Raw genomic sequence first — 24958 nt, 5'->3', positions numbered from 1 at the left:
ATCTAATCACTGCTTCAAATTTCATGCCTAAATTATGCCTCAATATCAGGAAAGATTTAACTGGATGTATTATTTGCCAAGGAAAAAATGCTTTATCCCTAAAAACGCTTGAGTCCTGATATGTGAGACGACAGCCCGGCAATCCAGTAGGCATGAGTGTGCCAATAGCAGATCCTCTGAGTGATAGCATCTGATGCTGCTTTGTTACACTGGTGGCACAGCGCCTGGGAGCGAAGCGGCTGGTGCAGTCCTATTTTCAACCAAACTTCACGTGTCAACTTTTTTTCCCTTTTGCAGTGTCGAGTAATTTAGGATTGTTATACTTGCAAAAGCAAAGGATTATTTTCAGTAGCTCTTAGACACCTTCTTACTTTATGTTAGCATCCATCACAGCCCAGCTACTATGCCTTTCTTTCCTTTTTTTGTGTCTTTGTTTTCTAGGTTTCACGCAAAGTTCTGCTAAATATCACTTCTGTCCTCAAAACTAACAAGCAATGGAAGAACACTTTAAATTGGTTACATTAGGAATCTTAGCTTCAGAAAGTTTATTTTAAGTCAGTAGAATGTATAAGAAAAATTTCAATATGTGTTTTTTATTCTCCTGCATTTGCAAGAAGCCTTGAATTGAACCTGCTGCGTTATACTCTGCCAGCAGACATTGTTCTTAATGCTGCACGATTTGAATCTGTTGAGTAGATCTTGAAGTCTCATAAAATGGTTTGAACTTTGTTCCATCAGCTTGTTTTGGGGGAAGAGAGGAATGTGTTGGGGAAATCAGTGCAAGTGGGTTTGTATTCAGAGATATTCTAAGATGACTCTTTGTCCAGATTTTCATTTTTCTTTCTATTGGCCGTGGTTTGTTCCGCTAGTGAGCAAGAATTCTAAGTTAACAGGATATAAAATTGGAAAGAACAGATTCTTACCAGGTTTTCCTTGGCAGAAGCACATCAGTTTGCCCTTCCTAAATGACCTATGATGATCTAGCAAATCTGTCCAAGTTGTACTGATTGTTGTGAAGCTGTTTTAACAGAACTAGGGGCTGGGGATATTTATTCTGAACCTTACTATGGCCAGATCCTTTTGTGACATTGGACAAGCGACTTGAAATTTATCTGTTTACTACTTCGTGATATTAGATTAAGTTTGGGCTTTTTATGACTAAATGGAATTACAGTATTTTTGCAAAGATCCTAGAAAGGATCGTCTTTCTATGAGCCGGCAGAAAACAAGTGCAGAAGTGTTATGGTTGATACTCACCCAGGCAACTTACTGCTAAAATTCTTGTGCATCACAGATGAACAAGAGGCCTTGAAATCCATCATGAAGGACCTGGTAGCACTCCAGATGAGCCGACGTCACAGACTGACTGGATATGATACCATGAAGAATAAAGACACTGCTCACTCCAACAAACAGGTAATAAGCTATTTAGCGAGTACTTGAAATCGTTACCCGGAGGCAGAAGGGACAGAGTAGGTTGACAGGGGGTCTCCTGCCTCTGTTCTGTCTTGTGCTGCTTCAGCAGTCAGACGCACAGGTGGATTAGCTCCCTGCTCTTGCTCAGGCTGTGGTGCCAACATGGTAGCTTTGTATTTACTTACCTCTATCGACTAGGGAGGATGCAGTTTTGATAATTTGCAACATCTTGGTATTCTGCCTTCCTCCCCTGCATGTTTTTGATGGGGTTTGGTCTGTGTAGATTAGCTAAAAAGTTTACCGAGTGGTTTTCTGGTTTCACAGTCGCATTACCATTTTTTTTTAAATGACTTTATTATTTTTAAAGAAAAAACACAATGCCAGCAGTCCACCCCTCTTGGGCAGCCCTGCAATAACAAACCAGTGTGCCTCTGCAGTGGAAGAAAAAAAAATTCCGGTAAGAAAACTGGCTTCCTATTCAATGTTAGCAATTATAAATTAGGAGCATGTTTTAAAGTTGTGTGCAGTGACCTTTATAGAATTCATTTAAGCAGGTGTGGGGGGCCAGGAAAGCTTTTCTTTACTGACTCTGTCATGATGTAGCAGTATGATGCACTTTTCATTGTAATGGAAGTAATACTTAAATTCAAAGGGAAGCAGGGAACTGAGAAGCGTAATGATGAAAAGGAAACAAGTATTTCCATCTCTGATGCAAAAGAAGGCCCCTGCGGTTTAAAACTGCATAAAAGCAGTCTGTCGGATAATGAACTAATGCTGGTGTCATCTTCATACGATTCAGACTGCATGTGAATACAGAACCAAGATCTCGATAAAAGGTAGTCAAACTGAAGTTGATCCAAGAACAGTGAAGGGGATTGTCTGAAAGGACTGGCTTTAGTGAAGCTGTAATAAACCTTGCTTCACTGAAAAAGGAAACAGCTATTTACAGGTGTCTGAATAGAGGCAGCGTCCTTAACAGGGAGGATTGTCTGGAGTTACTCAGTCATATGTCACATGAAGATGGGAATGAAACTAACCCTTATTTGGGTATGGGGATGTGAAGTCCATTTTCTAAAAGAAATACTTCTCCCAAGGTAATAAGTGGCAGGGTCAATACTTTAAAACATCTCTAGGTCCATTTTACATTGCTAGAGACTTTTTTTTGTAGAGAAAACTATTGCATTGACTTTCTGGTAGAAAGAAAGGACAGAGTAATATCACTCTGTCAGTGATATTATGATATGATATGCTGCATATCGTTTGAATGAAATACTTGAATGCAAAAGCAACAATTTCAGTCAAGAATTCTTTGTCCATTACTGTCTTAAAAAATTAAATCGTTACTTAACAGTTAGACGAACGTTAACGGGAGATGTTGCCTATATCAGTAAAGTAACTCTTTCCAGTTATATCCTTATTACAGGCTTAAGCTTTTTGGAGCAGGCTTTAAAGTTCATGTCTGTCTCTTATGCTTTGTCTGCTCATAATCTGCTTGTTCAGCTGGGATGTGGGATTTCCTTGAATGTGCTGGACAAATCCATAGATGGAGTAGTACAAAATCCTTTCCAAATCACTTTGAAACGTAAATTCAGAGATGTCTTAAATCAAGATCTGTAATCGTTATTTATGATACCGCATCACAGAACTGGAACGCTAAAGCACCAAACTTGGATTTGCTTTCTTACTCATCTCTTAGGACAGTTTGTGAGCTGCTCTAAAAAGTGGTTTATATAGGTGATAGGTTCACTGCTTTCAAAGGAAACGAAAAGCACTAGAAGTTTAACTCCTCTAGGTTCTCTCTGAAATTTAAACACTAAGATCACTTTAAAATACCTTTCCTTAGATCTTTGAAAAATAGACACGAGTGGCCAGTGTCTGATCGTTTTGGAAAAATCATCAGGAGATAGATGCCAAATTCCCCCCCACCCTTCCCTTTGTTACAAATTACAGGTTTGAAAGCATGCGATGCTGTTGAGAAAGGTATTTTAGTTTGCTTAGGTACCAGTAAGTTGAAGAAAGGTTTCCAAAGAGCCCTGAAGATCATCTAGTGTTGTCTGATTTTAACTAGTGAGAGCTGTTTCATGACCTAAAACGCATCTTGAGGTCAGAACTTTAATCTGAAAAATTACTTTCATTCAATTTAATCCAAACAGTCCTGTTTAGTTCCCTTAGACTGGGCTACTTAGAACAGTATGGCCTTCCTTCCCTGAAAATCCCTAATGTAAAGGGATCACTCCTCCATCCATTATGCCTAAGAAACAACTGTTTCATCGGTAGCTGGCTGGTGGACATCTTTTATAGTTTATTATTCCTATGGTGTGTGTTGCATTTTTCCTTTACTGTTCAGTTAAAATGAGTTCAATTAAAATGAGTTCTCTAGAATTTGCCTCATTTTGGTGTCGTTCTAGAGTAAGTTCTTTCTCTTCCCACATCTGAGAAAACGCCTTTGGTAAAGTTACGTATAATTACCCACCTGCAGATGATTGTGGCTCTGATGGGGAAGCTCATTTGTCATGATCAATTCTGTACCTACAGTATTGCTGCAGGAATACTGTGTACTCGCAGTGATTGCATGGGTCCCTTTGAACTGCATTCTTGACCACTAGGCCTGCCAGATACTTCCTCTAGCTAAAGAGCATTTCCTGGCCACATTTTTTTGAAGTTCCTAGATGTATGATTGCCTATTGTCTAAAGCTTTCACAGATGGCTTAATCTATTCCAATCACATAAATTGTGCAGCAGAAATTATGGAGTCTTATCAGAGCAGATTTTTCCCTTTTATTTTTATCTTTGTGACCTAAATTGGGATTTGAACTTTGATCTCCAGAGTTGAAAGTTCGGCATGTTGACTCTTCCGTGCCACATAACATCTTCTGAGTTTACAGTGAAATGCACAGGTTGCGCGGTCAGTGCTTTCAACCATCTGCCAGATCTGGATGATGACCCCTTGGCACTTTAAAAGATGACACATAGTTAACTTGTTTGTAACTTCATAGTCTGAGTTTCAGGGGCTGCATTTTTGCAAAAGCGGAGATTTAGTCTGTGTCTTAAGAATAAAGAATGTAGCGTGTTCCCTGTATCTCTCTCTTTTTTGCCATAGAAGAAAACATGCTTGCTTTGAGAATGCACAAAGAAAATCAGCTTCAGTTCAGATGAATGTGCAGTCGGACTCAATTTCAGATTTTTGCCATGCAATGTTAAAGATGGATTAATTTTCCTTCAAGTATATTTCAGTGTCCTCTGTTTAAGTGACAACTAATAAAAATTACAACTTAGTTTTTACCCCTTTCCTTCTCTTTCTCCTTTAGCAATTTCTCCATTCCTCATGGTGCTGTGTTCATGTGTCAGCCACTTGTTGTCCACAGTCTGCTTCAGCTTCCATGGAGAAAGTTATCAGACTTGTGTTCTGGTTAGCCTCTTGAGGAGTTGATGCCTGCTGCAATCACAAATTGACCTGCTTTGTGTTTGGGCCTTAAAATCATGATATGATCCGTCTGTATGCTTTTATGTATGCCAGAGTTTCACTGTGAACTAACCTTTTGTTCTTTCTTCTGCAGAACGATGTAAGGATAAAGTTTGAACATAACGGGGAAAGACGGTAAGCCTGTCTTCGCTACTTTGATTCTTTGGTTAGTAGAATAATTCAGTCATCAGTAACTTCGGTTAAATGTTTTGTTGGCTTCATTTTCCTTGTTCCTGAATGAAAAACACACTGTAAAGGCAACAGCAAACAGGTCATACACAACTTAGTTATCTTTAAAAATCAGTGTGTCATATAACACTTTCCTTTGATTTATTTTCATGGTATCTATTTGTAAATGAATTGCAGTAATATTAAAAAAAGCTGTCCAGCCTGAAATAAATTCAGCCCGATAGCCTTATTTCAGATATGTTCCCTATTTGTTCCATTTAACTAAAACCAAATGAAACAGATGAAATTAGTGTCATTCTTTTCTAGTTTCTCACTTCCTGATGACCTATCACTGTCACTGTTCTCCTGTGACTGAGCAACAGATACAGCAAGGGAAGATTTTTTTCATTGGTCTAAAAGTTTCCTTGTTATTTCCTCTGATACTTAGTTTTGAGACACTTTCTTTTACAAAAAACAGAATAAACTGAATTAGCTTTTTCGGTGTTTACAGTATTGTTTCCAATGGATAAACTTGCCTAGACATTTCAAAGTAGGTCTCAAAAAGCCCCTTACCTGCCGTCTAGTTGAGAGAAACTCTCGATACTGTTACGGCTGTTCAGTGGCTGTGTGAACGTACAGAAAGGCTCCAAACTTGTTTGCAGCCTCTTTGAGGCTGCTCTTGAGCTCTCGCTGAGGGGAAAAAGGGATCTTGATGGTAGGTTCCAGTTTCCTTTTTCTGAAGAAATTAATTGGATGGTAAGCATGAATTTATATGCTGCTCTTCACAGAATGAACATCCTACGGGAATCCTTTGGTTTCTCCCATCTCAGACAGTATTTTCAACATGAAGTAGTTCACAGTTTCATGATAAAATGCAAACTTGATGTTGATAGTGCCACAGTACAAGTTGCATGTAGTGATCCTAACAGCCTATTACTAGCAAAGGTTACTGGCTGAGCTGCTTAAGCTCCTCCCCAAGTATCCTCCTTTGTCAAATTAAGGGATTTTTGTTAAAACAGAAAAGCAGAGGCATTCTTTGTTGATAAAGCAGATGGCAGAGGATCATTTGTAAAGTCTTCCTCAAAAATGTAACTGCTTCATTCACCGAAGTACTATGTGGTGAATTCTGACACTAAAAAACCCTGACTTTTGGGCCTCAAGGAGAAAATTTAAAAGTGATCGTAGCTGGGATCTACTGCCGCCTTTGTCAGCCAGATCTTCTCAGCACTCTACTGTGTCACAGGCATTGTGTGGACTACGACAGAGCCACTGTGTGACATGTCACAATCTCTTGTGATACCATGTTAGGACAAGGTAACTTGGAAGCAAAATCTTGTCACCACAGTCCTATCATCTTGCCTGTCTTCTGCCTGAGTGCATTTAAGATGGCACAGAGCTCAGGGGAGAAGAAAGGGTTTTTTTCTGAAGTAACATTAAAATGAAAAGGTTGATTGTGTGTTAGTCTAATTATGCAGTTACGCTCGCCTGAATTCCCCATTCCCGAAGTGGTATGCAGTTACAGACAGCAAGCTTGCACCGAGAATGTAAGTGTGTGTGCTTGGTTTCAGAGGAGCTGCCAGATCTAACCACAAATATTTAAGGTGGTCAGGCAGGAATGGGCTCCTTAAACCCTGCAGTCCATGATTTTGTGTTAGAAGAGTGCACAGAGTTTTTAAACTAATAGAATTTGTGGCACCTGAGAACAGCTCTGCTTTTTAATGCATTGAGTGTAGAATGGAAGCCTTTATAAGGGACTTCGGCTCAACTGAGAGCTAAATTACGTTTGTACAGTGCCAGCGTACTATAATTTCATGGATGGGTTTCTTAGTAATATGTAGAAAATGTTATTGTGGGCTGCTTTTTAACAAGGACAATTTCTAAATAGCTGAACGTTGTAGGTCTGGTAGCAAGATGAACCCTTCCTGGGAAGGGGCTAAGGAAGCCAACTAACACTCGAGCTACTTAAAACAAAAGCTGCATATCGTGAAAGGATACTGAGTGCTGGAAGCAGGCTGGATGGATGTTTTGGAAACTAAGCCTTCTATCCAAAGCACGGGTTCAGCACGAACTTGTGTGAGCTTCCCCAGAGGTGATTCGGGGTTTCACTGAGCTCAGAGAGCTGCCCCTGTGAGCAAGATAGTTCTTGAGTTTCTGTGGTCCGTTCAGGTCTTCCTATTTCTGCCCAATGGCAAAATTGTTAAGTGGTGCTAATAATCAAGCTTTTTGGGGCAGTATTTCAGCTATGCCGAAGCAGAATTGTTTCAAGGTGCAGCTATTAGAAGTTGTCTAATAGCTTTCAGAACGATGGTGGCTGTCAGCTGTGTCCCAGAGCTGTTTGTTTAACTTGCCGGTAGTGGAGATGCAGTGTGGTCTCGTGGCCCATGGAAGCAGATGGTGAGAAGTCTGGTTGCAGGAAGCCAAAGGCAAGAACAACCAACCGTCTGGGCCTTGTGCAGCAGAGAGGTGAAAAGTGGGTTTCCGAGCAGTAGACATCCTTGGTTTGCTAGGATAGTGGGTTGTAAACTGTAGTTCACATTTGAATCCTTCAGTTCTTGACCCAGGATCTTTTACTTGCTGCTTCTTCTGAAGAGGGTGAAAATCGTCCTTTTCCACGGCTGTCAAGGTAGCGACTTTCTGAGTACTTGGCAACTTCCTACAGAAGAACATTCCACCAAAATAAACAGTTTTAGATGCTTTGCTGGAACTTCATATTACTACTTTGCCTAAAGCATTAGAGTTTTTATTCCAAGGTAGGCAAAACAGTAATAAAAACCCAGCAAAGAAAACCATACTATCATTTTCTGAAAATCATGCACGTGCCACAGGATTCTGCAGGGTTCCCCTAGGATGGCTGTGCCTGTTGGCATTTTGGATTTCTTGAGGCCATTTGTGTACGTGAGTCTAAAACTCCTGCCATTCAACTGGCAAGGAAACGGCTGAGTGCTAGAACTGAGGGTTTAGTGTGTCACAAGGTCTGGGCTCAGGGAAAGTGATCAGAATAATTCACATCTGTGCATATTGTGTGTGTCCATCGGTGAAGGTGCCCAGAGATGTGTAACATATGAAAAATACTCATAAGGGAGGAAGCGTGAGAGTATGAGACTGATCTGTCTTACATGAATATTCTGAATTATTGCAAGTCAGCTGTGCCAGTGCTATTACAGCTGAAGCAGTATTTAAGTTTTGATCTACTTGGCCTCTGTAATTAAAAAAAAGCTTTTTTTTTTTTTTAAATAAAGCAAGCCATGAGTGACAAATGGTTGCACAGTTACAGTTAGATTTGACTTCGGCTCTTGAGAAAAAGCCCCTGCAGTGTTGCACGGGATTTGAAGGATAACTGCGGAGACAGTGTAGTGAGTCTGTGATTCAGATGTTTGGACATGTTTGAGCTGAGCATGCAGAGGGCTAACGTGGAGCTAATGTCACAGGCCACCTTTGGGAAAGAGGGTTTTCAGATTCCTTTGTGTCCTCCTGCTGATGCCTTCCCTCAGGAGTTCAGGACTACTTTGCTGTGGAAGTGTTTGTTGAAACCTTTCAACTGGAATGCATTTTGGAAATTTTTGGGGAGTGAGTTTTGAGTTCAGGTATTGGAGTACTTAAACCAAATACTTTTTTGTTCTTTGGGCCTTCTGCAGCTTTTAATTCAACTCTCATTGAATGTATTTGTTTGTGTTTTGTGCCTGAGGCAGTATTCTTTAAGCCAAAGTGCATAGGAGATTTGTATCCTGTTACGTGGAAGAAATTTATTCAGTAAAGGATGCTTTTCTATCCAGGGACAAAGGCATTCTATTTGAAATCTTCAGTTGAATATTGCATTTTGACAAACCATTTGGAAATGGACCAGAGATCAAGAATTCCTTGCTAAAATAATTAATATCAATTCAGATTAGAAAGGTTCACTACCTGCTTGAGGATGAAAGGGGAACATGCAAATGTGGTTTTAATGGTTCAGCCATCTAATTTGATTGCATTGTCAAGTACATCTCTGAATTCAATCAGTGATTTTTCTTTCGTTCCAGAATTATCCCATTTGTCCGTCCCGTGCGCTATGAAGATGTGCAACAGAAAGTGAAAACAGCCTTTGGCCAGCCACTGGACCTCCACTACATGAACAATGAGGTACAGAGCGTTGTTATCAGTGCTCAGAACATGTAACACACTCTCTGGATGACACCTCCTTTTCCCATCCCAAATTCTGTACCCTTCAATTTAATTTTCAGTTCCTCCCTCTAATATGAGCCATAGTTGAATCACTCTGCTCCAGAGGAAAACATGCTGATACTGACAAAACATCACACTGATGTGTGTATTGTACGAACAGCATCTTGCTTCCTTGTACTGGTATTGTTTGGGAGACTCTCTTGGGGAAGTGAAAAAAAAAAAAAAGGTATTTGAAGTATTTTGACTGTTGAAAGCAACTATTGCCAGCCAATATATATACAGTCTGAAGACTGCAGGCAGTCCCGATAGCAGAGTCAGTACTGTTTGTGTTTGACTGCTGACCAGCAGCAGCCATCCAGCCATTTGTAACACGTTTACCTTCTGCTGGCTGCAACGCTTTCTGTTTATTGCCCCGCTGGTAGGCAAACAAGGGCAGTTAGAGAACAGGGGAGGCTCGCTGGTATGAGATGCTGTGGGCGCTGTCGTTGGTAAAGAAAGTGACGTGGGGAATAGCATTTGTCTCTGAGGAACTGAGTAGTCCATGTTAATAATCTAAAGTATTTTGTTTGCTTTCTCCCTCTGGACACCCTGGCTTTTCCTGGGTTTTTTTTTATTGTGGTGTTGCCCTGCCACCGTTCGGGGCTGCGTCCCTAATGAGAGAGATGCAAAACCCTATTCACCAGTGGGAGTCGGACAAAAATGAAAGGGGTTCTTCAGTGTTGTTAACGTTCACGTTTTGAGATGTGAGTGGACTGTCTTAATCTTCTTTGTACTAGTCTCTATCTGAAACCCAGTTTTCACTTGATCGTTAGGTCTGGGTTCATAAGTATTCTGAGACAATGTTCTCATGAGGGAGTCAGAGACCTGTCCCTGACTTGTTCTTTGCAAACAACAAATTCAGGTAGCAATTAATATTTTTGTGGATAGTGTGTTAGAAATTTGCATAAGGTCAGCCATTTCTCTGGCATGGGAGGAAAACCTTTTTAAAAAGGACAGTAAGACAGTATTGTAATGAAAATTTGTGGAATAATTGAGCAATCAGAATTCTATCTTATATTCTGATTTTTTTTTTCTTTTTCTAATGTTTGTTTAAATACCTATTGTGGAAGGAGACTTATTTTTTCTGTCTTTTCTAATGATTTTTTTTCTGTTCTTTATTTTGCAGCTATCTATTCCTTTGAAAAATCAAGATGACCTGGATAAAGCAGTAGATCTCTTAGACCGAAGCTCTAATGTGAAAAGCCTTAGAATATTATTGCTGTCTCAGGACAGAAACCATGTAGGTAACAACTTTTGTAACTGCAGCCAATTGAAGGTTTTTACCCTTAAGTCTCTGAAATATGATGGTAGCCTTATCTGAGAGTAACAGGAATTAGTAAAATCACTCTTCACAGACACAAATGCATATGTTTATCCTCTTTGCTTTGGCTTAGCTATAGGTATCTCTTTTTCCTTCCCCCCTGCTCCCCTCCCAGTTTCAGCAGCTGTTCAGGGACTAAACCATTGCAGCTTTTTAAGCTGTAATATGAAGGCCATTTTATATCAAGTACCCAGTGACTGTATTCAGAAAACACTTAATGAGTTTGGTTCACAGAGAACTTTTTTTTTTACCTTTGATTAATAGCACAGTGTTGAAAGTGCATGTAATTATCTTGCCTTTAAGAAAGCACAGGTTGTCCTTGAAGACAAGCTATTGGCACTTTTTCTTCCTGGTGAGAAGCCTAAGGACAGCTCCCAATGATTTTTCAGTTCTGTAGCTTAATGCATTGAATCCAGCCTTGCTCTGTAGAAACTAAGTTGCTTTTAGCAAATAATGGTGTATTCACACCTAAGATGAGTTTGATTGTGTTTTGGTTCACTTTCCGATACCACAGGTGGCTGTGGCAGTGAGTGTCAATGTAGTTTGCAGTTTTCAGCAGAAAAAATCGTAACATGAGAAGTAAGTCTTTAAGTCAAACTCCCAAAGCTGCCTGTTTTGAACAGTGAATTGAACTACGAGCTGAAGAGGGCAAAAAGAGTCAGAAGTTTTCCTTATTCCTGATCTGTGACTGGAGAACTTTGTTCACTCAACCAATGTCTTTTTTTCAGAATTAAGGTCATACAGCTTTTCAAGCCAAAGACCTTGATAGCTTAGATATTCTATTTGCAAATTACCAAATTCTCTTGAAGAGTGTGACACAAAAAGCTACTCTGTCTTGAAAGCTCTGTTGGTAGTAGCTTCTCCATCTTGAATGTTCATCCCTATTCAAGTTCTGCAGGCTGTGAGCTCAAACTCTTGAAATAATCACACCTGTAATTCTCGGAACTGTCAGGAGAACTTATATATGTCGTGCTATTTTTGAATTTGATAATCCATGTTAACAGAAATGCAAAGACCTTCAGGAGTGTTAACAGCCCTTTCCCAAATGACTGGATGCCAAAAGCTGGAAAGGTGTAGGAGGGGATGATGCTGTTCCTTGTCGTATGCCCTTTCCCTAAGCACTTGTTGCTGGCTGTTCTGAAGACAATACTTGGCAAGAAGGCCTTTGGTCTGACCTAGCGTACTCAGACTTTGTTCTGCGTTGTCAGGAAATAGTCTGTAAAAGGTGGCCTCAACTTTTGGTATGACACAGTAAAACAGTCCTCTTTTACAGCCCTCTCTTAATTTCAGTGTCTTCAGACCGCAAATCAGATGTTAAATGATACTATCTGAACTTTACCTAAGCCACCTACAGTAAACACTTAGCAAATCTCATCCCTACACCAGCCAGTAGCCAGTACTGTGGTGTTGTCCTTTTATTAGCTGTTTTTTCCTCTTTTGCTCAAAGCAGAAACAAACAGCGAAGTCTTCAGTAAGTGCCACTGTTTCCCCCCTCTCCTCCGACTTCCTCTTCAGCCCTGAGTTGCCTGGCAGGAGAGCCCTACATGTGATAAAGCAAAAGCCCACAAGTCTGAAGGAGGTTTCTTGGCTGCATGATCTCATCCCACTGAGGGAGCGGGAAGCATTATTTTTCCTGAAGTACAGGATGCAGATTTTGTTTTGGTTGTGCTCTTTTCTTTTTCTGGGGATGGAAAGGTAATGCCGTGACTTTGGCACAAATATGTATATAAAACAAATTAACTTTACAGCAGTAGCAGTGTGACTAGTACTGAGAGCCTGTGTTTGTGAATAGCGTTTATATTAATTTTCTTGTGCCCCTTTCTGTGGCTCACTTGTGCTTTCTTTTATCAAGCAACTCACTTCTGTTGTCAGTCCTTTGTGTTTAGAAACTAATGGGAAGAACTGGTTAAGTTGAACACCTAGAGTACTAAAGCTAGACTGCCCACATGAATGGTGTGACCTCTGCACCCTTTATTCGGCTCCCATGAATCTATTCATGGTAGAATTTATGTAATTTAAATCAGGCTCCCTCCTTACTCTGTGCAAGGGTAAGCGCTTATTAAATGAGAAGGTATTCTTTACTTTTTTGATTGTGTGGCCTCACACCTTGTTGGCCAGTCATATTCAAATAATTTTCAGAAGACAGAATTCATTTCCTTGGGGTCTCTTTGGTTATGTTCATCTCAATAAAATAAGTGCTTTACAAGCATTAGTTAAATTCTGTAACACACGAGGAAGGGACTATTGCATCCTCTTGTAAAACTAGGTACTTTGGGACAAGATTAAAATTGAGATTGTCCACTAGTATTGAGCACCTGCTTTGACATGCATAGGATCTCATTTGCTTGGGGGAGGTTGGATGTTCACGGTATTTCATATGTTCAGACCTTAGTGCACCATCCTCAGATTGTTGGTGTCCTGTTCAGTCCTGTGTTAAGAGCCCGTGTTCCCTGTGTCATCCATGGAAAGAGCACAGAGGTGTTAGCTGCCTGAAGCTGCAGTCTAAGTATTTCCAAGTGAGCATCCTCTGGAGTCTGAAGTGGCCTTGCAGTTTCTCGTGGCAGAGCTGTGATTAACTGCTGCACAAGGAGGGCAGCAGTTCTCCTGGGCAGCATCCTACTGCCCTAAATTGCAAAACCATCCTGCTGTTCCTCTTCCCACAAAGCGCTCTGGAGCTATCCCGTCCATCTTTCTCAACAAATCGGGGAGAAGTCCTTTGACATGTCTACTGTCATTCCTCTTCCTACTTTGAATGAGATGAAGGCACTGTGGAAAAATGATCTTTAATCAGGTTATGTCTGTAAGTTCAGGGAAGGATGGATAAAAGCAACACAGGCAGCGTTCATCTTGGCATCTCCAAACTCTTTGTGCTCTTAAACTCTCTAGAATTTATTTTCACTTAGATGGTCTGAAGTGTCAGTTTACTTTTTAAAGATTGTGGGGAGTCAAGTTGCTATCTTAACTGCTTCTGAAAGAGTGCAAGAGTCATAATTTATCTCTGCTGGCCAAGATGGCTGATGGAAATTGTAGGTTCTTCCACGGTCTGGTCTCAGTGAGTGGTATGAGCCCCTTCTTGTTGGTTTCATAGGTGGCTGCTAATGGAAGACAAACATTGAGACTTGTAAATCCTGCATTCAATTTGAGGCTGGAGGGTAGCATGCTCTAGTTGTTCGACTCCTGTTTTACACCAGAATTGTGAAGCTTGCTCTTTCGCTGCCTTTATTGTTTGTGTTCTGTGAAGTTAATAAAATCGCAGGCTCTAGAGCTGTTTCTCAGCTACTTTTCTTGCTACTAAACATAATATTTTTGAAACTGTGGCTAGACTGCTCGAGCTCCTCAGTCTCATTTTATTTTATTTTTTTCATTTTACCCAACAGACCAGTTCTTCACCCCATTCTGGACTGCCCAAACAAGTCAGGATTAAAACTTCTCAGTCTGTGGGGGATGTGAACACACCCTATCAGCAGCCAGAACCCAGAAGTAGGCATCTGTCTGTCAGTGAGTATTTTTGCCACTTCTGCTTGTCTTTGTTTTGTGAAAGGTATCTTTTGGGCACTAGTGTTTATGGTATAGTGTTTATGAAAGCCATGAGAAATTGAAAGGTTATTCTAGGACAAGGCAGTTCACTTTCAAAAGCTTTTAATATGTTTACAATAGAATGTTTCAAAGTTCCTTACTAAGTTGTTGAACAGCTGAGGAGCTGCTAAAGGAGATGTCCTAAAGCCAGATTCATTGAGGTTAGAAATTTGGAAAGCTTACGTGAGTCCGTTAAGCTTTTTATTTAGATTGGCAATTTCAGTTCATGAAACCTAGATTTGATTTATTTTTTTTATGTTGGGCTTTGGAATCTGTCCTCACTCCTGTAATCAAGCATTTTACTAGTAGCACAGGAATTGCCACTGCATATCTAACCAGCACCCTACGTACTGAGTTCCCTAACCTTTCACTCCATAATTACCAGATGAGTAGAGCACAAGGCTAATACCGTAGGTGACTGGCACAGCTGCACAAAAGATAATAAGAAAAGTCAGAGTAATATGTACCTTTGTCTCATTTCCTTTGTGTTTCTGTCAGCTTAGTGAACTCGTGTTTAGTGGAAAGGTCCACGTAAGACTCCTGTAATTTTAATGACTTCTATCTCTGGTAGATTTGTCTGGGTTGTCCCAATTTCTGTTTTATAACCCCCTGTATAACTATGCAGTGCTATTCAAATCTGTTGTTGAAGGGTGCTCAAAGCTGTTAACTTTTTATATGAAAAACTAAAACATCTGAATCTGCTTCAAAGACTTTTGGGTCCAAAAAGAAAGTCTGTGGGTTAGAATCTGGCTCTTTGGTGTGAAATTCAGTGAGCAGTGAAAGAACGGGAAGAAGGTGAGCAGTAATAGGGATCTGCAGTATGAAGACTAGAGCCTAGCATGGTGTTCTGTGTTAAATGACTTTTGCTTTAGAAGTGATAAAAGCTAAATTTTGCTGGAAACAGAAGCAGAGGATGGCTGTGTTTGTTACAACAGCTATTTTAGGGCTTGTCAGACCTAATGCTTCAGATGACAGGTGCTGCAAATCACAAGGGCAGTATTAGGAGCTGGGAATGTCAGAGTTGTTTTGTTTCCAAGTTCTAAACCAGCTCCCTCTGTGGAAGAGGAGTGCTACTGTTTCATTAACAGTGTAAACTTGAGGCATAATCATTACAGGATTTTAGATCGGTATTTGCAATGCAATCTTAGTGTCAAATAATAAATCCGATTAAACTAGAACAGACAGTCTCCATAATGGGGGGTTTAAACCGGAGTCAGATCCATGCTGTTCTGACCAAAGATAATTGGGAGAGTAAGCTCAGTAGAGAAGGACTTGAGAACTAGACCAGTAGTTCTCAATACTAGACTTGTCTAGCAAACCTGTTTGTATCCTGTCTAGAGTCTGCTGATCCCCTTTTGTACTGTTTGCTTTTATGAAGTAGCAAACAAAGAAGTGCTGAAAGCTTGTGAAGTACGTGGCTGAAACTGGGACAAAAAGAGTTTTCCCATCCTTTCTAGTTTGAAGTTAATATGCATAAAAAGAGCAACATTCCTAGGTCCTATGAAGAAGGCAGCAGTATCCATGCATGTCTGAACACCACGTTTCTTTTTTCACAGACAAATTCAATGCCAACAATATTTTATTTAAAAAAAAAATCTTTCTCCTTTATTGGCATTTGAAGGTATCCAAATAATGATGCCAAAGCTAACAGACTGTACCGAGTGTCTGTCGTGGGTAAACTGTATAGTAATAAGGGGCCCCTTCTGTATCCCAGTTGTACAGACTCTTTCCTCTTATCCCAGCTTGTGGATGCTTTCTGATTAGCCTGTCATTCATCAATCAAGAAAGCACTGGTTTTATTTTCTGAACGTGTCAAAGTACCAGACTGTTAAATTATTAAGAGGTCCAGAAGAGTTCCAGTTCTGTCAGAGGTCTGATGGCAATAGCTCAGTCTTGAATCAATTCTTTCTTCCTTCTCTTCTCCTATCTCTGATTTGGAAAAGGAATGTACCCCTGTTTCCTAGCTTTTCAGGCATAGAGACTTTCCTATTCATACCACATCATGCAATAAAAGTCGAAAGCAGCATTCAACAAAAGTTGTTTGCATGCAGGAGATATCTGTGTAGTTCCTGTCTTCTAAAGTGGATGGGCCTCAAGCCTGCTGTCACCAATTCAGAAGTTTGGAAGTAAAGATAACTTTTATTTAAAAAAAAAAAAAAAAAAGTTGCTAAGCATTCTGGCAGCACTTGTGTTTTTTCCACTCACTTCCTTTGATATACATTGATTTAGTGCCGACTTCCTTTTCCTGCCCAGTGATGGTGGCCTTTCCACAATAGCGGCTGGGCCGATGCCAGCAGGACTTGGGCTCCCTTTGGCCAGCCATGGCATTGTATCGGAAAGAGTGAAAGTGTGCTCCCGTGACTCAGTGCAGCCCCAAAGCACGCTCTCTTGTTTATCTCCACGCCAGTTGGCTTGTAATGTCACGTGAGCCCTGCAGAGCTAGGGTAGCTCTAAGCAATAGATTACTTTTTTGCATGTAGTTCACCCCCCCATGCCCTCTAAGCCATGCCAGCATTGGGTTTTCTTTTCCTTCTGCAGTCCTCTGGAAGGTGTGTGCGCTGGTTTTCAGTTAGCTTCTGCCAATGTTTGCCTTCACTCTTTATTACAATAACTTCTGTAGAAAATATTTTCCTTGGGAGAGTATTTGCTGATCTTCACCCATCTTTCATAGCACCTGAGTACACACAGTTAATTAAAGACAGCATTGTAAAGAGCACAGCTTGAGAGCTGATCTTAAAACACTGTCTCTGACTTCATGGGTGACCTTGAGTGCTGGACCACAGCATTTCGTGGAGCTCACGGTTTGACTTGGTGGGAGCTGCAGGTGGATAGGTCACTGCAAAAAGGGATTTTGTATCTTCCTGTTTCTCAAATATCATCTTCTTTGAGATCTGCAAGGAAAAAATAAATCCTAGGGGTGAAGTTTCAGTAGGTAGCACAACAGAAACTCTTTAGGTAGCACCGTTAACAGATGAGCAAAATGTTTTTCTCATCCTTTGGCCCCTAAACATACTCTCTGTCCATCTAGCGCTCTCATCTAATTAACAGAAATTGTAGAGTTGACCTCCATGTGGTTTCGCCCAAACTAGTCAAACAGTTTCATTTTTCACACAGTAAACCAGAAATTTTGGCGTTATTTACAAAGGTAACAGTGCTCCCATGTGATACTGAAATTGCTCAGAGTCAGTATAATTAGCTCAGCTGATGATGACTAGCAGGGATAATGCTGTCACTCAAGGTAAATGATACTAGTTGAGGCAAACTTACAATCACAGCAGAAGATTGGTTGTCCTGACAAGTGTTTTGTTTAGTGGAGATTAGCAGTGAAATTCATGCACAAAAGCCAGGGATTCCTGGAGTCCTCTGCCTGCCCTGAGATACTGAAATTATGCATAGAAGGTTGAGCAGAGGATGTTAGAAATAGGTAACTGCTCTGTTAGGAGCTTCACCAATAACCTTGTTGTGTCTGAAATGACAGTACAGGTGCTCATTGAATGATTTGCTTTTTGACATGGCACCTCCTGGTTCCATTTCTGTCCAGACTGTAAGGTTCACTCCAAAGTTGCTGTGATCATAGAGGTCTAGCATTAGAGGTGAATATTTGGATTTTGTGTACATGTATGTGCAGTCTCATTTCGGTAAGCATAAATACCAAAATGTCCTTTCTGGCCCAGGTTCCCAGAACACAGGCCGAAGTTCACCACCTCCTGGGTATGTTCCAGAGAGGCAACAGCGCATTGCTCGGCAGGGTTCCTACACCAGCATAAATAGTGAAGGCGAATTCATCCCAGAAACCAATGAACAGTGTGTAAGTATGAGCATTAGGGTGGAAAAAAAAGTAAGTCCACCTCTTACGGAACTTGCTGCTGCTCCCTGGGCCCTCTTTTTCACTCCAGAATATTCACTAGCTGTAGTTGCATTAGCACCTACTAGTACTGCTTTGTTCATTTAAACTATGCTTCAAACTTCTTTGTAGTTGTGTAAGTTCAAAGCCTTTGTTGGACTGCCAGAAGCAGTTACCATGCATGTTGGGCATTGTCTCTCCACCTCTGCCCAGGGAAGCGGTGGAGTCCCCATCCCTGGAAGTATTTAAAAGACGCGTAGATGAGGCGCTTAGGGACATGGTTTAGTGGGCATGGTGGTGTTGGGTTGATGGTTGGACTCGATGATCTTAGAGGTCTTTTCCAACCTTAATGATGCTATGATTCTGTGATTCTCTAACTGAGCAGTTCTGGTGTGCGTTACACATGTATGCTCAGGTTTCCTATTACCAGGTTCGTGTGACCCTCTTGCATTTGAAACTGTGCTCTCCATTCAAAAAAAGTAGGAAGTAAGGCCAAAGGGCGACTTGCAGGTGGAGGCAGCAATGCAGTAGCACCAGCAGAGGCTCTGTTCCTGAAGTCACTTGGGATCAAAATGCAGCACGAGGCTGACTTTCATTTTCACAGCAGTCCTTCAACACCTAAAGCAATGGCTCAAATTTTATACGGCCTTAACAATTTCTGTGGGAGATAAAGGAAAGATGCACATTCTAAATAGCTTTAGACTCCCCTTTTTATCTGGACGTCCTCCAGGCAAGCAGTAATGGACTCTGATCCTCTTGCACAGCCTCTTTCAGGCATTAGATGGAACTGATGTTGCCATGTGATTTCTTCTGTGTTGCAGATGCTGGACCCTTTAAGCAGTGCTGAAAACTCGGTGTCAGGAAGCTGTCAGTCCTTGGACAGGTCAGCAGACAGGTACAAATGTACAAGCTGGTAGGAACTTATGTGCTCAAATCAAAATGCCAGTTGTACTTATGCAAAAGTCTGTTTTCCATCTCGTAAATTTTCTTGGAGAGAAATAGGAAGTTATTTCTTATCTATATCGCAATATATTTCTTAGAGAGAATTAACTACGTCCTAAGGCTGTTTATTTTCTGGCAAAACCATACACCGACAAACTGGTGCTTCAGTAGCTCTATGTTATAAATACAAAGTTCTAAAGCATGCTGTCTGTGTGGAGCCTAGACTCCCGAGAACATCTGGCTGCAGGGTATTTAAATCTCTTTTAGACAAGGCTCTACTTGTTCATTAAAAAAAAAAACAAACCAACCAACAACCTATTCTAAGGTTACAGAAATACATCATTACACTAGATTCCTATGTCCTGCAAGATATAATATTAATTCCAAAGGTAAATAGGGAGGCTCTTCCTTTGATGAAGAGTTTGTCATAGTCTGATGCTCTAGATCTTTTTCTTCTCTTTCTTTGCTGTTGGTGTTGCTTGAGGTGTTGGTGGGCAGCCGTAGGTCCTATTAACTTGAATAGCAACCATGGCTTCCCAGCACCTGTAGTATTGGGCTTCAGCGTGTTTTTAAGATTCCTCCAAGCTGATTTCTGTAGGTAGTGTACACTTTTATGTCAAGCACTTGAGGTTTGGTTTTGTAGCCATTCGCTTTCTCCTGTTTATGGAGTTACAAGGAAGCACTTACAGTTAACCTGTGTGTATGCATGCATTCATTTATTTGGGGGTGGGGATGTTGCTAATTTGTTACCTGTCCTTCTCTCCCCTCTCCCTGCCATAAGTGGAGGACAGGGGAAAAAAAAGCCTTCCTGGTTATTCCTTGTAGGAATGGGCATCATCTGGGGAAGCTGTTCTTTGTGTAGTAGGAAAGGAATCTCATTTGGGAGTCTGAAAGCTCTATCAGGCTCACTCCATTTACACTGGTTAACCAAAAAAAAGTGCAAATAACATGGCTTTGGCACAGATTGAGTTTTTGTAATCTCCTAAGAGATGTTAAAGGCCTTCTGCCAAACAAGGGGCCATACTTAGGCTTGCTTGAGGAGCCCTGCTTACTGGGGAGAAAGGCGAGGGTTGTAAGGAGTGCTTGTGTTCAGGCTCATCTGTTGCTGGGAGAGAGGAAAGTGCACAGAAGTTCTCGTGAGAGGAGCTCTTAGCCCTCGTGGTAAATCACTGGGGGCAGTGGTCCCCATTGTCCACTGCCCTGTGAGCAATGTGCTGCAAGCAGTACCCTGTTTTGCTCTTCTTCTTAGCCTTGGTTTTAACCTTCTATTTCATGTGGCTGAAGGAAGCACTGGGTCTCAAACCACAGGCTGGGGAGCTGCTGAATAAATGGCACAAACTGAACAGAAAGGATGACTGCGCACATTGGGAAATAGTCTGGCTAGTCTGACTTCAGCTTTGCAGATGTAGCGTGAAATTACTGCAGGGACACAAATTTGAGAATCGCCGTTAGCGATGTGCAAATGTATTAGCTTCTATTTAAAGTCCTTGCAGGTTTCTCTCCAGCAGATAGCAAAACTTACTCTTGCCTTCTTTCTTTAATAGTCCTTCTTTTCGGAAATCACGGATGTCAAGGGCACAAAGCTTTCCTGATAATAGACAGGAGTTCTCAGGTATGTCAGTGTCCAGTATAAAGATTATTTCATCTAGACGTTTTCTGCTGTTTGCTGGCTACCCTATATGTTTGCTGGGATTATATAAATAGAAGAACTGGGAATACGTTGCTTGAACAGCGAAGAAGTCATTTATTACTCACCTCTTCCTAAAAAAAACCTGCTGTTACAGGAAAACTCTGTCATTAGAACGTGTACTTTTTGAAGGAGCCTCACTTCTGTCCTTGCATCTCCTTCCAGACCGTGAGAATCAGATCTATGACAAAGCGGGGAAAGGCGGGACCTACCCTCGGCGCTACAATGTCTCCATGCAGCACAAAGACTACAACGATGGTGAGTTGTTTTCAGACCTTTGATTCCAGGCTTGAAAAAGAAGGTGAGGCAATGGCAACCTCCAGGGGCGAGTGTAACTCCTAGTTGAAGAGTCTGGCAGTGCCCTGGTCCTTGCAGTTAGTGCTGGAGTTAATGCTACCATGCGTGATGCCACATTTTCATAGCAACCCACGATGCCTGTTTGTGATTCTTTGTTTACTTTGCCCTCTGGGGTTATCCAGGCTGATCAATGACTGCTAGGGTTGAGCAGTGGACATAGTTACTAGCCTTGGTCATATATAGCGGGTTCCTCCCTCAGGGATTCATTATGCTTTGCTAATTCGGATGCAAACTTGCTTCTGGGTCTTCTCAATATACCAGTGACTTAAAGAATCACATCTCTGCTTGTCAGATGGCTTTATGCAAATTAATTTTTCAAAGTTTCATAAGAGGTGCAAGTTGTCATAATCTTTGTTTATGGTTTTTATTTGCAAGTCCAGGCACATTATCTAGAAAGTCATTCTGTCTGTGTAGCTGTTAACAAGGCTCAGAGCTTGTGTGGTAGCCTGTAAACCAGATTTTTGCCTTGGAAGTCAAGTTTAGATCTTGCACTACTTCACTGAGGCCATTACAAAGCGTTCTCTCCCTTCTACTTTGGGAATGATCCAAAGCTGTACTGAATTCAAGCAGCATCAGCCCTGAACTGTCATATTTTTGCATCTTGTCTGTTTGGCAGTAGATTCTGCTCCATGGGAACAGAGCAGAACACATTTTTCCTCTCCCTTCTCTTCGTTGCTCAACCTCCAGCCATTACCTTCCACTTGTAAGCTCGTTATTTAAAAATTTTACTTTTTTCTCCAGGCCGGAGGACATTTCCACGGATACGGCGTCACCAAGGGAATCTTTTCACCTTGGTCCCTTCAAGTCGTTCCTTAAGCACCAACGGAGAAAACCTGGGCCTGGCGTTGCAGTACCTGGACCCCCGGGGGCGCCTGCGGAGTGCTGACAGCGAAAATGCCCTTGGTGTGCAGGAGAGGAACATTCCCACCAAATGTAAGCAGGCACCCTGACGATAACTGGGGAAAGGCCTCCTAGGGTTATGGGCAAGAAAGGCTTTTAGAGATGAACTCCAGACCCAATATATTACCATAGCCTGATTTTTAACAAGCCATTCAAAACCACGTAATTACATGTCTGTGTTTAGAGACTGGTCTGTCCACCTATAAGACAGGTCCTCTTTTTCTTCTAAGAATATGTAGTCTTGCACTGGGAGCTGGCCTTTCCTTTAGAAAGCATTGGAAATTCAGCTAAGAAGTAAAAAAAACCTGTAAGTTGATTGGATCTAGGTGACCTACAGGGTTCTTAAAACAGTCAGACAAGCTTGTTTATTTTCTTGATACATTATCGTTTATAGTCAGGCTTATGGGTTACAGTTATTTTGCTAGTTAAGGGCTGTATTTATTTCACTTGCTCCTTAGTAGAAAGATTTACTTCTGTATTAATAGCATGCTTGCATTGGTTTTTGGGGAACTTTATAATATAAAAAAAGAAATGGAACATAAGTCATTACTGATGAACTTCAGATATCCCATACAGTAATTTAAGGATCAAAATGAAGACATTAATGCAGCAGAGTAAGCAACACGCTACAACACCGACTGGCAGTAAATCTGATTAAATTAGACTTGGCAAAGCTGATCTCAGCTCTTCTGTATTTTTACACTGTCCAGATGGCTGGTTCCTGTCTTTGTTTTTAGAGTTTCTTGTTAGCTACAACATAATTGGGTGCATTGCACTGTATGAGTCTGGTAGTATCATGTTCAAAGTTAGAGCTAAAGCACTGGTCTTTGAGTAATATGTTTTGGTATTAAGTGCAGTCTGGAAAACTGGGCTCAGGTGTTAATCTCTGGGTCAGGAGGCTGCTGCTTGTGCAATGCGCTCACCAATGCAGTAGAACAATGAGAACTCGTAATTCCCTGCTGATGTAACCTCTGGCTGGGGTATTGGAGATGGCTGCTTCAGCTGGTTCTCGTGTATATTTTTATTAGAGTCTGTTCAGCAGGTAAAGAAGATACCTGCACTGTGCTTACGTTATGGCCCGTACCTTATCAGTTTCTAGTAGGGAATTATGACTTCTAATTTTTCTGCTGTGGAGATAGCCTTGCAGTGAAATCCTTCCCGCAGGAGAAGGAACCTCAAACTAACCAATGGTTGGCAAAGAACTCAGAAGTAATGTCCTTCAGGTTGTCCCAGAAGCTTTGCAGTCATTCCCAGCTGGGTGGGATTGATTTAGCAAGGCTGATCCAGCTCTTCTTCATCTGATGCATATAGTAACTACAGATCAAGGGTTGGAAGATGCTGTTTAATTGCTGCCCCATCTCTTAAGATAGTGATGATGTAGAATCCACTCTGCTGGTGGAATGAAATTTCATCAACCTCATTGAATAACTTGTCTATAGTATATCTTTGCAAAATGTTTCACGGTTTCATTTTAACGGGACGCCAGTCAGCAGGTCCTGAGAGTCTGCATGGTTGGATTCTGTTCAGAGTTCTGCCACTAACTCCCTTATACTGGGAGAGTGCCTCATGTCTGTTTCTTCAACTCCAAAATAGCTGTTTCAATCCCAGTATGATGGGGGTTGATCTTTGAAAAGATCACCATTATCTTTAAATAGTATAATGAAAAGAGAAATTGGTACTGTTCTTTTTTAGCTCCGAGTGCTCCAATAAACTGGCGACGAGGAAAACTGCTGGGCCAGGGTGCCTTTGGTCGTGTGTATTTGTGCTACGACGTGGACACGGGCAGAGAGCTTGCCGCTAAGCAGGTCCAGTTTGACCCAGAGAGTCCTGAAACAAGCAAGGTAATTCTCATCGCAGCTTCTAAAATTCATTATGCAGACTTTGAGATCCTGTAAAGTGCCTGTATCTGTCTGTCCTCAAAAGCTAGTATCTTACTTAGTTTGTACTAGGGTTTCAAGTCATGTGGAGAGGAATAGGAGTCATTTAAAAATTACTTTTCCGTATTATTAACTTCAGCCTGAAACTAAAATCCATTTTCTGGCTTCATTTTTGGCTCTCCTTTCTCAGCTTTTTGGTTTGTTGCCAGGTTACTTGAGGAATACTAGACTGCCCTGTGTTCCTGGTTAGACATGGATGTGAATGAAACTAAACCCAGAAAGAGTGGAACTTTTTTAAACAAAAAAGCTGCATGCACGTGCAAAACCCACTTTCTGGGCTTACGTGGTAGGTCCTGTATCAAGTGTATTAATTACCGGTTTCTGCTTCTGGATTCTCCCTGTCCTCAAAACAAACTGAACTGTGGTGTGTAAATTAATCAAGAACAGTGATGTGTCAACACATTAGAAACAGTGGAGATGGGAAGGGGCACCTCGAAATTATAGGATAGCACAGGACTCCCTGCTCAGTGTATGCGGCTGTTAGGTTCTTTGCTAGTGTTTTAACAATGTACCAGTTTCCCAATATTGAACAAATTCACTTTGAGCTGGAATAACTGATCTGTGAAGATTTAATTATTCTGATTTTATATGGGATATTGGTGCCAAGATAAGTCCTAACTTGGTAAGTTCTAAGTTATACTACGTCTCTGTTGTAAATCAGACAGTAACTCTGAGCCAAGGAAGAACAGGCTGGAATGTATTTTGAAGGCACTGAAACTCCAAACCTTAAACTATCAGTTGGCCTGATTAAGCAACTTCCTCTGGTTCCATGCATCTCTGCAGTAGCCAGGTCCTTGCTCTTGAAGAGCTGCATTGTCTCCCAAAGCGAGAGAAGTGAACCTGGCACCTTCCAGTGGCAGGAGCGGAGAAAGCTAAGTGGGACTAATTTGGGGGAAACCATCATTCCTTTTTCCATAAGTCCTCGTGCTTCTGTACCTTTGATGTTCACCCTGTTCATTCCCTGGATTCAGCAAGAACCTGATACTTTTCCTGGGAAACAAACATCTCTGATTCAGTCTGAAATTGTTGGATAGCCTTTTTGTCTTTGTGCTATGATACCCTGTTGTCTATGGCAGGAATAAAGCAGAGAATCAGTTTCATGTGCATAGCTGCAGATTCTTTGAAGTAAATAAGAGAGGAAGCCGTT

The 24958-nt window shown here is 41.2% G+C and overlaps 1 protein-coding gene across 1 annotated transcript in view; it reads left to right on the top strand.

Annotated features, from left to right (window-relative positions):
- Positions 1-24958, top strand: part of MAP3K3 (mitogen-activated protein kinase kinase kinase 3) — a 40004-nt gene that overhangs the window by 5676 nt on the left and 9370 nt on the right. Inside the window, exons 2-13 of the mRNA XM_076356542.1 lie at positions 1295-1416; positions 1784-1873; positions 4974-5014; positions 9067-9166; positions 10374-10487; positions 13946-14066; positions 17819-17952; positions 18810-18883; positions 20475-20542; positions 20783-20875; positions 21716-21907; positions 23567-23715. Coding sequence (XP_076212657.1) covers positions 1295-1416; positions 1784-1873; positions 4974-5014; positions 9067-9166; positions 10374-10487; positions 13946-14066; positions 17819-17952; positions 18810-18883; positions 20475-20542; positions 20783-20875; positions 21716-21907; positions 23567-23715 — 1298 coding nt within the window. The remainder of the gene's footprint in view (positions 1-1294; positions 1417-1783; positions 1874-4973; positions 5015-9066; positions 9167-10373; positions 10488-13945; positions 14067-17818; positions 17953-18809; positions 18884-20474; positions 20543-20782; positions 20876-21715; positions 21908-23566; positions 23716-24958) is intronic.

This window comes from Aptenodytes patagonicus, chromosome 20 (assembly GCF_965638725.1).
Source record: "Aptenodytes patagonicus chromosome 20, bAptPat1.pri.cur, whole genome shotgun sequence".
In the NCBI taxonomy this organism is placed as follows: domain Eukaryota; kingdom Metazoa; phylum Chordata; class Aves; order Sphenisciformes; family Spheniscidae; genus Aptenodytes; species Aptenodytes patagonicus.
The sequence above is the reverse complement of the archived record's forward strand: the minus strand, read 5'-3'. Positions and strand labels throughout refer to the sequence as shown.